The sequence below is a fragment of the Hetaerina americana genome, unplaced genomic scaffold (genome assembly GCF_022747635.1).
Source record: "Hetaerina americana unplaced genomic scaffold, ioHetAmer1.1.p SCAF_10, whole genome shotgun sequence".
In the NCBI taxonomy this organism is placed as follows: Eukaryota; Metazoa; Arthropoda; class Insecta; order Odonata; family Calopterygidae; genus Hetaerina; species Hetaerina americana.
Window position 1 is genome coordinate 53,833,770 of NW_027286070.1, and position 13,206 is coordinate 53,846,975.

Here is a 13,206-nt window from a genome sequence, read left to right on the forward strand (position 1 = left end):
CTGGAGCGGTATGCACCAGTCGACATCGGCACCGATGATTATACTGATGCGTCATGGTTAGAAGAATCAAGCCATTACGTCCAGCTCGGGAATAAATCCTGTTTCTTTCTGGAATCCTCTTACTCAATGAATTTTTCAAACACACTTGGATACCTTCGCGCTAGATCACCGTCTTTCAAGCGGTAATAGCGTGTGGTATCGTATCGCCCTCTATGAAACCATGAAAGGAGAAATATCACCCTCTTAAGACAGACTGTCTTAAGGGATGGAAATCGAAGAATACGCCAATTCATTTTCATAAGACTTATTACCCGGCAAGTATTAAATGCATAAACTTCAGTGTACAACCCTTAAGGATAGGAACTACCAGAGAAGATTAATTTGAACTATTTCAGGAAAATCACTCCCCTTCACTTATTTCCTTGATAGAGCTTTGAGCTTGGATATTTCTTTCGCTTCCGTCACGTCCATCCAAGAGCTTCATACGAGCTCTTTTGTGCCAGGGACTCTTAGTATCGCATTTTTCGTATTTATTGTCTCTTTAAACACATTTACCATTTTCTCTCCTTAGTAAATATGCATTCATTTGGTACCCGAAAATCCGGCCACTGGGGTGTGTGGCAGGGGATGAATCCACACCAAGCATGCATCATCATGTTACTCAAACTTAAGTACCTAACAGAGATGTAATCAACGCCAAACGATGGAAATCAGTTATCAAATACCTCTATACGTTTTATAACACCTAATTTTAAAGGACTATCACGTCTGCTCATACGAGACACTGCTAGTAAGGGTTGCACTATCATCATTATTATCACTATTAATGGGTGGTTTGTTGTTAAAGGTAGCTTTAGCTTGGAAACAGACTGGACAGCGCTACATTAATAAGACATGCCCAACAAGACGTAAACTCATATTCATAGTACAATAAACTCTTCTTCAATTCCGCATACTTGCCACCGGTAGAAAGATACAAACTAGTTTTTTGAGTATAAATTATTATTTTTATAATCTTCATAAATAAATAAAAACAGCTAAATATTGTAGCTGTTTGTCTATCTTCATTTTGAAATCCCATATCAAGTGCAGACGTAGCGGGATTTTAATCGAAGATATGTGAAAACAGTTCAGCAAGGATGAGGGGAATTCTCTGCTAGAGAAATCCTAAGAATGATGACGGTTAATATTCAAACGATCGTCAGGCGTTGAAAATTTCCAAACAAATCAAACCATTGCAAAAAACCAGGAAACGATTTATTTTTTCACAGCTTTCGCGGCAATAGATGATAAAGAATGATCACGAACGCAAGGGTAAATTCCCAAATGACGCAACAGGTTATATTTCCATTGAAATCCTAGCGAAATTCTACCCTTATAATTTCCCAGACACCCGAGCAACATTTATGCGCAAGTGAAGAGAATTAACGTTCCTTTGGAAAATTAAATGACTTCAACTTCTTGGAATCATTCCATGATTCCTAGATCTACTACTTCTTATTTACAGAGGTAACGCTCATATATGTTACTTAAAGCCCATGGGTATTTCGTGGAATAAAACCGCAACAGAAGATTCTCGTACGAAGTTAAGGTAAGTGAAAAGAACAAGATATGCGTGAAATAAATGTAGCACGATTTATTCATTAATATCTTAACTAGCGATAAATATATTTCCTATGGCATTGACATATCACTAGACATTACTAAACCACAAGCGTAACAGTACTTGTCCATACTGTAAAACTACGTTCGTCAAACGTATAGTCGGAAGGTGTAGTGAAGGAAAGGTGAAGGAAACATGCTATTTTTCTTTAGCAAGGCCTCACATTGAGTATGCTGCGAGCGTTTGGGATCCTTTACAACAACATTAATCGCAGTATTGAATAGGGTAGAGAGAAAGGCCGCTAGATCCGTGAAAAATTCGTGCCAAAGGACACAAAGCGTCAGACATTTAATACAGAATCTGGGTTGGGAGCCTTTAGATATGCGAAGACTCAGGGCTAGATTAAAAATTACAAAGGTATAAAGCGTGTGGTTTGGCATCCGACATTAGAGACATAATTAAACCCCCTAATTATATCGGCATGGTCAACAATTGTCACAAAATTAGAGAAATTGTCGAACTGATGGATTCAAGTTTTCGTTTTTCCCACGCACTATTCAGGACAACAATAAAAGGGGGACACCTAAGAAAATAGCGAACCTAATGGAACCTAATGCTGGGTCCGGGGCACCTTCCCTACCCTAAGTGGGCTCGTAATAATGAGGAACCTGATTCATCGCCGAGGGTGGACCCAGCCAACGTGCCTGAAGTGAATCACACTCTTCTGGGGAATAACTCGTGCGTGCGTTCCCTTTGACTCCAAACGAATTATGGCCTGTAAAAACATTTGGAGCTCGGGGTGGGTGTTCCAATAATCCGAGATGGACTGCCAGAGATTGAGAGAAGCGAATGACTGTCAAAGGTCGCAAGGCTTGACCCTGAACCAACCGGGCGTGAGGGCCAATTGCCTTTGAAAACGAGGGATCGCTCCCCGGAAATGAAGAGAAGTCAATCGGTGTATCGCTTAACTCTCCCGTGTCACTTGCTTCCCTTCAACGTGCATGCTCCACCGGCCGACGATGTTTCGCAATGGAGCCGGAGTTGGTTTACGATTTTTCCCAAAAATTAGAGCTGATTCACAAGGTAATTGAAGGAATCGCTCAATGGAAACGGTTCACACTGAAGTAAAAACGCTTAGTGTTTCCACACAAAATTTTTTATTTAGCCACCAAGGTTTAGACCTAAGTAGCCTTCAGGGGTCCGGTAAATCATCTTCAGGGTACCTGAACCTAGACCAAGGTCTCAAATTCGTAAGACGAACCTTAGTCGTACAATTAAAGATGATATACACCCCTGCAAAATTAATTCAGTCGAGGTCGCGAAATTCACAAAAGTCGAATTTCTCAGTTAAGTTTTATTTTCCCTGCCATTTCACCAAAACTATGGTGAATAAATAATCTTTGGCCAAAAAATGAATGATATTATGAACATAAGTTATCTTTTTGAGTGTAACTACTTCTTATATCATTTTTCCGAAAGTCTCTTTCATCATAATAAATCAATAAACTTTCACACTATACGCTCATAGCAATGCTAATGAATTAAGCACCTCAATTTCATAATTAAGTTATTTGAGTAGAGACGAGCACACATGAAAATATGGTGTTGCTTGACTTTCCTACTGATAATAAAGGTAATTATGGAAATCCAAACCTAGCTGATAATATTATTGACAACGCACTCTCCCCAATTGGCCGAGGATTACCAGTATGAATCTGGGAACAAGTGTTTCCAAACATATTCTGCTGAACATCAAACCATTTAAGGATAAAATTCGGTAATGAAGCTAAATTTTGAAATATGAATTATATCTCCGAAGTCTTTTCTTACTTGAAATCATGGTAAATGCAACTTAGGAAGAAATTATTATATTTGAAAATAACAAGGACAATTAATTAATAAAAAGAGATGTTTCAGGCGCGATATGGTGGAATATCATGATTAATTAAAAATTGGCATTTTTTTACGAAATAAAATTTAATACGACCGGTTTCAACATGAAACTACATCATCATCATCCTGATGATGATGTAGTTACATCTTGAAACCGTTCGCATTAAATTTTATTTTGTGGAAAATTGCCAATTTTTAATTAATAAGGACAATTAAGTCTTCGTAATAATTAGAATTTTCTCTGCGCTGGAAAACCTTCTCCCAGAAAAATACGTTTCCGAACTGAACCGCCATTAATGATCGATTACTTCAATGCTGTCACATGGAGCGGAATTTTTCCAAGTGGTACCACAAGTGCGTTTGCGTTCCATGCATTATTCCCGCGCCATAAAACAACGGAAATCAGGTTCGTGCAGTAGTCGGGATTAGAATCGGTCACCTCACGATTTGCACGACGTCGAGCCATTATGAACATCAAATCAATTGATACATGAATATAAATGAAATCATTCTTCCTTGGGATTCGAATGGGAGAGAATCGACTCCTACAGAGTCTATGAAAACCGATTTTCCTCAGATTATATCCAGCCATATTGAGTCGATATTCAACGTTGCCATGCATCATACTTTACTTTTCCAGAGAGGTTTGCTCCTGGTTAGTATTTGACTACGCCTCACATAGGACAAACTCAAAGAAACATGGTTAGCCGTAAAAATCTATATCTAATGGGAAAAAAAGCCTTCCCAAAAAAGAGTTTTTAGTATAATAGCTAAAATTACCCATTGGAATCCCGTCATCCTTATATTCGAAATTCGTCGAACTACAGTTTGAAATGATAACACCTCGAAAGTGAAAGGTTAATAATAAAACAATGAAATGTTTTTAATAGACGAACATTTTATGGGACTGTGATTAGATGAGAGATTGGAATTAAAAAAGAATAAAAAGAAATGCTACCCACTTTGATAACTAACGTTGTAGTAATTGTATTGTTACGCTATCACTTGATGGGGTCAGACGCCTTTGCAGCCGTCTTGCCAAGGAATAGACGTTCCGCGAACTGCCCTTCATGAGGTTTCAACCCTTCGAACTATTTTTCATGGGTGACCCTACCTGGAGTATTTATCATTGCTACCGTCAGTAGCGCTCCAGGGGCCCATCAGTGGGCACATGACCTTCCACCAAGTCAAGACTTCAGTCCGTGTGTAGGTGTAGGATTGTATGTACAATAAAATAAGAGTGGTGAGAAATCAGATAGGGTAGAATGAGATGAGAACCGGGCAGAGTTTGGTATATGATGTGTTGTCTCAAGTGGAAAGTTTGCTCTATAGAAGCGTATAAAATGGTCGATTGTTTCGTAAAGGTTAAGGCCACTCCGTCGCTCAGCAACCGTGCGCCGAAGAACGAAACTGATGCAAGTAACAGAAGACGAAGGGAAAAGCTTATGTGACGCTCCCTACGAGAATGGGGGTCACCAGAGACCGCTTTAGCGAGTGGTAGTTCTCTAGAGCAGAATGTCATGGAAGGATAAATCATAACCCTAAGTCTATACTCCATTCTCTAATGCTATTCATTTCCCAAAAAAATCAGGAGTATTTTCGTTTCACAACTCGCCAAATCCCACATCGTTTTCAAGCTAAAAATAAAGAGCGGCCGAGAAAGGAGGTATTTATACCTTATATGATGCATCAGAATCTGAGTAAAGCCACAGGTATATTTTTAAATCACATAAAATAAACAAAAATGTTCAATCATGTGCGATTTTCGCCAGTGATTCAGCACCGATGCACCGAATAAGTAAAATTCGCTCAAATGCGATCTTTAGAAATCCTTAAAAGATTTTCACTGTCGTAAATTATACGACTTGGATTCTAAAATTTTCTACGCTCGGTGGAAGAGGGTTCGCAAGCTTGATTTCACGAACTTATCTGCTACGTAAAATGTGCTGCACGGAAAGTTGTAATTGCGTAGCGTAGTGATGGCGCACTGGAAAATGCCTCCGATATGCGTCAGCGAACGGCTGGAGAGACTCCGTGAAGGTAGCTAGCGATCGAATGAGAGGGATTGCTGTCTCGAGACTCGTTGCCAGACGCCCACCGAGTAGGCCTTTGGCGTCCCAGATTACGTGACTCTTCGATACTCCCTCTTTTCCCCCTCGAGTGCCTCTTGGCTGTGAGGGCGAGCTTTGCGGTGCAGCAAGTTGCATCAGAGTGGAGATTACTGTGACCACACAAAATGTGGAGGATAACGCGAGGCACGCCAGAGTGGTCACGCGAATTGAATATTTCACCTACGAGTACATCAACACAATACTCCGTCAGCCACCACCAGGGCGTGTGGCGGGGGGTTTTAGGACACCAGTCATTTATGTATAAATATTCACTTATACGTAAATATGGATTTCACATATATACACATGCACACTTGCCGATCTACATCATACAATTATGGTTGCATTTGACTAGATCATTAAATTTTTACGAAAAGAAAAATTATAGCTTTGTTAATACCACTTAATGTTTTGATCTTACTACCCGGACTTCAATGCACGGTATCATCATCAGGTATTATGTGTTAAAACCCGGGTCATAAGATTAAACCATTAAGTGGCATAAGCAAAGCAGCAATTCTTTCTTTCGGTAATGGATAAGTTCCACTGAGTCAAGCCTGAAATACCAGTTGTATTCATTACATTATTGTTTTTCTTTAATACAAAATGCACGAGTGGTTACGTCTGATCTTGTTATGGCAGCATATTGTGCGAGGGGAGAATGAATACTTGAAATCCGTCATCACTGGTATCAATATCTTTTATTTTATCCCGATACTAAGTTTATGGGTGCTATTATAAACCCCAGAGTGTCACTGATTAGTAAAATCGGTCACAATTCATGCATGCGAATGGTTAACAGATCTCCTTATCGCTATTGCTAAATGAATATTTCTAACTGCAATGAAAGATTTTATGGTTGGTAGTGGTGATGAATTTGCGAAACAAATACAATACTGAGAACAAAACGAACTAGATAGCAGTCCAAATTGTAAATAAGTTGCTTTTATTAAATAATTAAATGTTCCCGAAGCGAAACCGGTAGAGCTTCATGAAAAGTATAGAATACGAGTAATCAAGAAGTTCGTTTCATTATTCAGTGCGATCTGAGAGTTATGCTTCCTCGCCCGTAATCGCCATTCGATTCCGAAGTTTATGAATGATATATAAATCATATATCCAAAATCCCGCTTCCGAGTGGACGATACGATTCATGTACCGATATAATTGTGGTAACTTCTAAAAAATCTCACGCCCGATCACCTAGCTCTTGTGGTTTGTCAAGAGAATTAAAAGAAAAGGTGCTTATCGCTATGTACACACTATGGATTAACTACTTATTCTTTCAGTAATATATGGCCGGCGGCGGAAAGGTATTGACGGTAAAGCAGATAATAGATCCAATTATTCTGCCAATTGCTTACTTGGCATTTGGTCACCAAATCCTAACTAACAGTGCGCTCAAGGGCAGCATTCATTTACTCTCGTCGCAGAGAAGTGCGGAAGACAGATTGAAGGTTGAAAGGGTTAAGTTTGTCCTATGAATAAAAATAAACCATTTTAATTTAATAAATAAATAATAAATGCGTGGATTAAAGCGCGGATTTATTGAACCAATTATTAATGAAAGTAAACAATGAGTTGGTGATCTCGAGAAAGCTAGTTCGACCAGTTATTGATGATGACTCGTTAGAAGGGAATGCCGTGCTTTAAATCTGGTGCCTGCCGCGGTATTCCACATATTCAAACTTCTCTCATCGTATTTTCACGCACATTATTTCAAAACTTTGCGGAGCGACACGACCTCAGCAATGAGAGTTCTTTGAAGAACCTAGTCCCGAAGAATGCTACTCATTGAGTGAGTGGGTGTAAAAAGTCAGTGGCGTAATTCCTCACCCGTTTCCGAGGGCGTAGAATCTATACGCGCCACTGCCAAGTCCAAGGTCTCCAAATTCGTTGAGAAAGCGATTCATTCTGGCTGAAGCGTAGGCCGTATACTTCCTCGGCTTTCGTACGTGTCTGTATATTTACACGGTTGGCCTGGAACTGACAAAATAGTCGTGAACACGTGTGCGACATTTATTTTTTTTCCACCAATGAGAGAGAAATCACCAGGAAAGCTTAAATGCCTGTTTCCCAGGAAAGAGAAAGTCGACAGCATAGCAAGAGAGAACGAAAGAGATGTGCCCGAGATATTTGACCAAAGGAGGCAAGATTTCCAGGGAGATACCCGTAACTTAAGCCTACATCGACGCAATGCCCTCCAGACGTCCGTAAAGGTGAAGGGTGTGTGGTGGTGGGGGATACTTAGACGCCAGGATTTTATACATAAATATTCCCTTATATGTAAATATATGTAAATTCATATATACGTGTGTTTATATGTATGTGTTTATATATACATATGTGTGTATATATAAACACATATATACTTAATTATAAGTATATATATAAACCATAAACACAGTAATCAACCCGAAGGTGGGTTTAGTAGGTGATGGTAGAGATCACCCAGTACTAAGCCCTATACGGCGTGTGAAATTCACACATCAGGGTAGGGGGGCCAGTTCCTTTCCCTGTACCGGTTATGGTTTCCCAGGAAGACCTGGTTCCCGAAAAATCACATAGCTTGGGTGGAGCTGTAGGTGCCCAGAGTGCCTCGCCTGGGAATCGAACCCGGGACCCTCCGGTCAGAAGTCCAACGCTCTACCCTCTGGACTACCGTGACCCACATATACATAATATATACACTTAAATATATATTTATATGTGTGCGCGTGAATACTTGCACAAAATCTGTCACAAGAAGACGCACTAGATTCACGCATTAAGTCACTCAGTTTCGAAATTCTCATATTTAGCAGCAGTAACATAGTCTCGGGTCGCCGAATTATCTCGGGGCTTGAGAGGTTACGTAAATTAGAGAGCAAAATCTGTTGACCTCCTTCCGTTCGCGGTAAGATGGAGGCGGGGGGTTGTAAACGAGTGACTTATTTACCGCCCAGACAAGCCCCAATGAGAAAACAGTTAGGTTCCTCCGCTAGACCTGTAGGAAATGACCTAACATGATCTGGAGTTCGAATCTCGCCTTCGGCATGAATAGGGCATCTCGGCATGGGAACTGCATTTCAGCAGTTTAAGATAACGGTAAGAGCAGATATGACGCTCCAAATGATCAGTAATTGGCAATAACTATTCCAAACCTCTTTCCAATCGTAGCCCGAGGAGAATATCTGTAAAAAGTATGCGAAGTTTTTCCTCGTCCGAAAAAATAATATGCAGGCAAGATGAAAAGAGGCAGTGGATATCGTCCCGATTTTCCATGAAAACGTTCGTTCCAAAAGATGAGAGTGACGACATGGACTTTTACGACCTAATCACGCTTTTCCCCAGTGGAGAGAGATGGCTACCATGCTCCCGAACACTCTTTAGACTGTCTCTATCAAGGGAATGGAAAATATAAAGAGGAGCCCCCGTAGATTTCACAACATAGGCCAAACGAAGTAATCCATGGTGACGTCACTACGACCACCTTGAAGGGAGGAGGACTCGTGAGGTAATCGCGCGCGCGTCGTCGACTCACCACGGAAGCAGGCGAAGAGAAGAAAACACCGGAGGTAGGCCGCCGCCCTTCGGTCCTCCATGTCGCTCGGCCTCGCCCGGGGTTGTCCGCGTCCACGGGGTCGGAGGGGCACCGTGAGAATGAGCGGAGGTGGGAGAGATAGCGGGAGGGAGTGTGATGTAGTGTAGAGGGGACGCGAAGACCCCACCACGAACGAACGCACCGCGTCCCGCGCGAGTCCACGGCAGAGCCGGTCCGTCAAATACTGAGACGAGATGAGGGGTCGGGTGTGGCGCTGTCGACGCTGTTCTAATTCACCGCGGCAGCGGCAGGAGGGGGTAGAGGAGAAAGATGGAGCGCGCGGGGGGGATGTAGAAGAAAAAGAATGGGGCGTCGCTTGAAGGTGGGGGAAAGAGAGAGAGAGAGAGAGAGAGAGAGAGAGAGAGAGAGAGAGAGAGAGAGGGAGGGAATATCGCATAGGGGATGATTGTTGTCGAGGGGCGATGTTGTCGTGGGAGGGGAGGGTCGCGGTTCGGAAGCGGCGGTGCTGCTGGTGGAGGGAACTCTCGCACATGGAGGGGGATGAGGGAAGGGGGGCGGAGTGGAATGAGCTGGGACGCCCTTAAAGGAGACACGAGGGGGTGAAAGGGAGGAAGATGAGGGGGAGGCGGGGGGCAGGAGTGCAGAGGTTTTGGAGATGAAAAGGAAGGGGAGTTTAGGGAGCATTGAGAAGAGTGGACGTGTCTGAATGGGACGAGAGGTCACACACACACACTCACACACATGCGAGCATGTCCCCGCTTTCATTCGAGGGCCTCTCGCACACTCACACGAGCGCTGAGGGACACATGAAACATTTAAGTGTCGCGAGGGGGGGGGGGGGAGCGAGGATATAAGATATAAGGGGGGGTTTCGAATTTCCAGGGCCAGGAGTGGTTGTTCGGGGCCGACACGGGGGCGGGGAGTCATGTGTGCCCCGGGATCGTCTGAGGTGACGCGGGGTCTTTCGTTGGCGAGTAGCGAGGGGAAACGAGAGAGGGAGGGATCGACATTTGCCGTCGAGTGTCGACGCCGATTGTCACTGATATGCTGCCCCCCAATAAGTGGCGGACCGCGTGTTACGTCTCGCTGTTTTTTTTTGGCCTTTTCCGATCATGTCAAACCTCCCCTCACCCCACTTCATTTCAAACGTCCCCCCTTTGTATTACGCCACACGCTGCCAATTTCCCACCCTTCCCAACTTGTTAAAATCATAGCGAATGCTGTCTTCCCTTTGCTGAGCATCACTCACCGTACGCTCGAGAGTACGACAGTTTATCGCGAGAAACACTGCTGGTTGTCTTCCTGTGGCATTTGATCCCCTGTTAATTCTTCCCTTCCTCGTGTCACACTTTTCCACGATTCCCCCATTTGGTTAAAAATAGATACATAACTACAATTACATCTTACTCGGGTGCTAAGGTCACCACCCAAGAGTGATTATTGGCTGGTTTGTGGTAAGTTATGTGCATTTCCTACTGTCGGGGTCACGAATTGCACGAAGGAAAAATTAGTCCTGGTGGCGATCGGTTCTCCTGTCAATTTCACTTCACAGCAAACTGTGAGCTCGCGTACAGATTTTATGAGGAACTAAGATATACTCTTCGGCGTCACCGTTAAACTTGACTGATAGTAACTTGCTAAACGTTTAAATCTGGCCGTTAATCTTCGTGTTTTAATTGTCTCTCCAACAAGGTCTTGCAACTATTATGTTATGCTTTCTGTTAGTTCATAACGGTTCTCCACGAAAAGGGCTATTCTTACGAGCGGTCGAATATGCGACATCCCATTAACGGTCACATGCATACATTCATTTACCCCGCCGTTTTCTTTTGGAGTAGGCAGAGTCCAAAAAGAGCCCCATGTTCATTCATGACATTAAAATTGCTCTGTTATGCTCATTTCTGCCATATTACTTTCTTCTTCCGATCTTCTTCCACATTTGGCTCATCTGACATCGTTTCATGCATTATCTTCTCATTTTGATAATTATAAGGCCTCTCGTATTTAGAGACTCGTCGACCGCATTCACCCGTGACCGATTCTGTCCGCCACTTCTTCTCCAAACATCTTTTTACTCTTCGATCATATATATGTATATATGTATATATATACACATATATATATATATAAATATATATATATATAAATATATATATCTATATATATATAAATATATATATATAAATATATATAAATATAAATATATATATATAAATATATATAAATATAAATATATATATCTATATATATATAAATATATTTATATATATATATGCATATATATACATACATATATACATAAGGGTGGAATCTCCAAACAGAGATATATATAATATATTATATAATATATACACATATATATATATATTTTATATATCTGTTTGGAGATTCCAATCTCTTTCATTGTCTCAACATAACCAATCCAGCGTAGCGTTCTTTCACATATGTAAGTTATCCAGACATTCAATATGCGTTCTTTAAAGAATGCTTCATACAGTTCACATTTTTTAACTAATTCCTCACCGCACTATACTACTTCTGCTAGAAACTTTCCTCAAGGAAAACAATCGGCTGGTAATAGAGGGGATCCGAGTTCGAGTCCTGTTTAAGGTGAATAATTTTCACGCCGAGGACTTTCTGTATTTCGATGCCCATCAGCGGATGTCTCCATTGAAGTAACTCTAGCGGCAACATCTGCAGTTCTTTTAATTCCTCAAGTACCCCATTCCAATCCAATTTAGTTTGAATTAATGGTAATCCTAGCACAAACAATTCAACTCCCGTTCAATAATGTTGGGTACACTCTAATGCGCATTCATTTTTTTCCTGCCTCGGACATATCCATTTTATACCCTGCACCTCCCCTGCCAATACTCCTCCTAGCTGGTCCCGGTTGTGGCGGGTTAACGTCCTCACCCGCCAACCCTCAGGTCGCGGGTTCGATTCCCCCTATGTGGATTTTCCTTCACCTAGGGCTTGAGGGTTCATAATTGTCTTCAATGTAATGTCCAACGTTTAGGTAGAAGATTGGGACTATTAAGTCCCAATAAAAACTGTTAAACAAATAAAAACCCTTTCTGCCACGATTTTCACACATTTTTATATCTCCACTTTTCCTATCATCTTTCACAAGCACTCTGCCCAAGGTGAACAAAATCATATACTCGTTCGATCATTTCACCGTTTAAACTCAACGTACAACCAGTTATAAACGGTGTTTCTTCGTGGTTATACGAGTTGCGATTAAGCCAACACTCGAGACGGCTCGAGTCCGCGGGATGAAGCCCTCAGTAGCAGCGGGGAGCGAGAAGTTCCGGTCTACCAGACGAGACTTAGCCCAAACTTGGCTGACATTTCAACAACCCGCGAAATAGATATAAAGGGCAGCTCTCCTGAATTGATCCATGAAAAAGTGCTGGATCCAATGCTGGACGTCAATCAGTTATTTGATGGGCAGAACGGGCCCGACGTTGGAACATTTATTCATTTAGTGGCGATTACGCAAGTATAAATAAATATATCCAACCATCGCGTGCTCGGCCAATCATTTCGTGAACTTAAATGGTCAATTATTTAATATGTTATCTTGGATATTGTCGCATATTTTTTCTCCGATATTTATCGGATGGATAAAACTAATATGGTAGAGTGGATGGTATAATGACTCTGCTCGTGAAATCCTCAAAATTGTTATCTAATCTCCGTAAACAACGTGAACGAAGGCCCATGATTAGTACGCGAACGCCAAAATTACATTTCCTAATACGTAACATTGATACTAATACATACTGGGAAGCGAACGAACGCTGGTGTCTACTCCTCCAGTTGAAGTTGTTACGCATGGCGACGTAGAGAAAATGAGGGGAAACGGTTGTATTAAGGGCATCCTTCCGTGGCTTAAGCACAAGCATGAAATTCAAGCTAATCTGGAAGGGCACAAATATGGATCGAAATTCTGGCAAAGGTAAATCTTTATTTATTCTATATCACTCCATTTATTTTTTATTTTCTTTCTTATTTTAGTACCCTGCAAGCCGCCATTAGGATGTGCGGCA

The 13,206-nt window shown here is 41.7% G+C and overlaps 1 protein-coding gene across 2 annotated transcripts in view; it reads right to left on the reverse strand.

Moving 5' to 3' along the window:
* LOC139700126 (protein FAM151B) overlaps positions 1 to 13,206 on the reverse strand; it is a 75,261-nt gene that overhangs the window by 44,858 nt on the left and 17,197 nt on the right. The window contains exon 1 of one of the 2 annotated variants that reach the window (XM_071598656.1): positions 9,131 to 9,472. The exons of the other annotated variant lie outside the window; for it this stretch is intronic. Within the exon in view, the coding sequence (XP_071454757.1) occupies positions 9,131 to 9,191 (61 nt within the window). The 5' untranslated portion in view covers positions 9,192 to 9,472. Of the gene's footprint in view, positions 1 to 9,130; positions 9,473 to 13,206 lie in introns of those variants that run through there. 2 annotated transcript variants of the gene reach the window in all.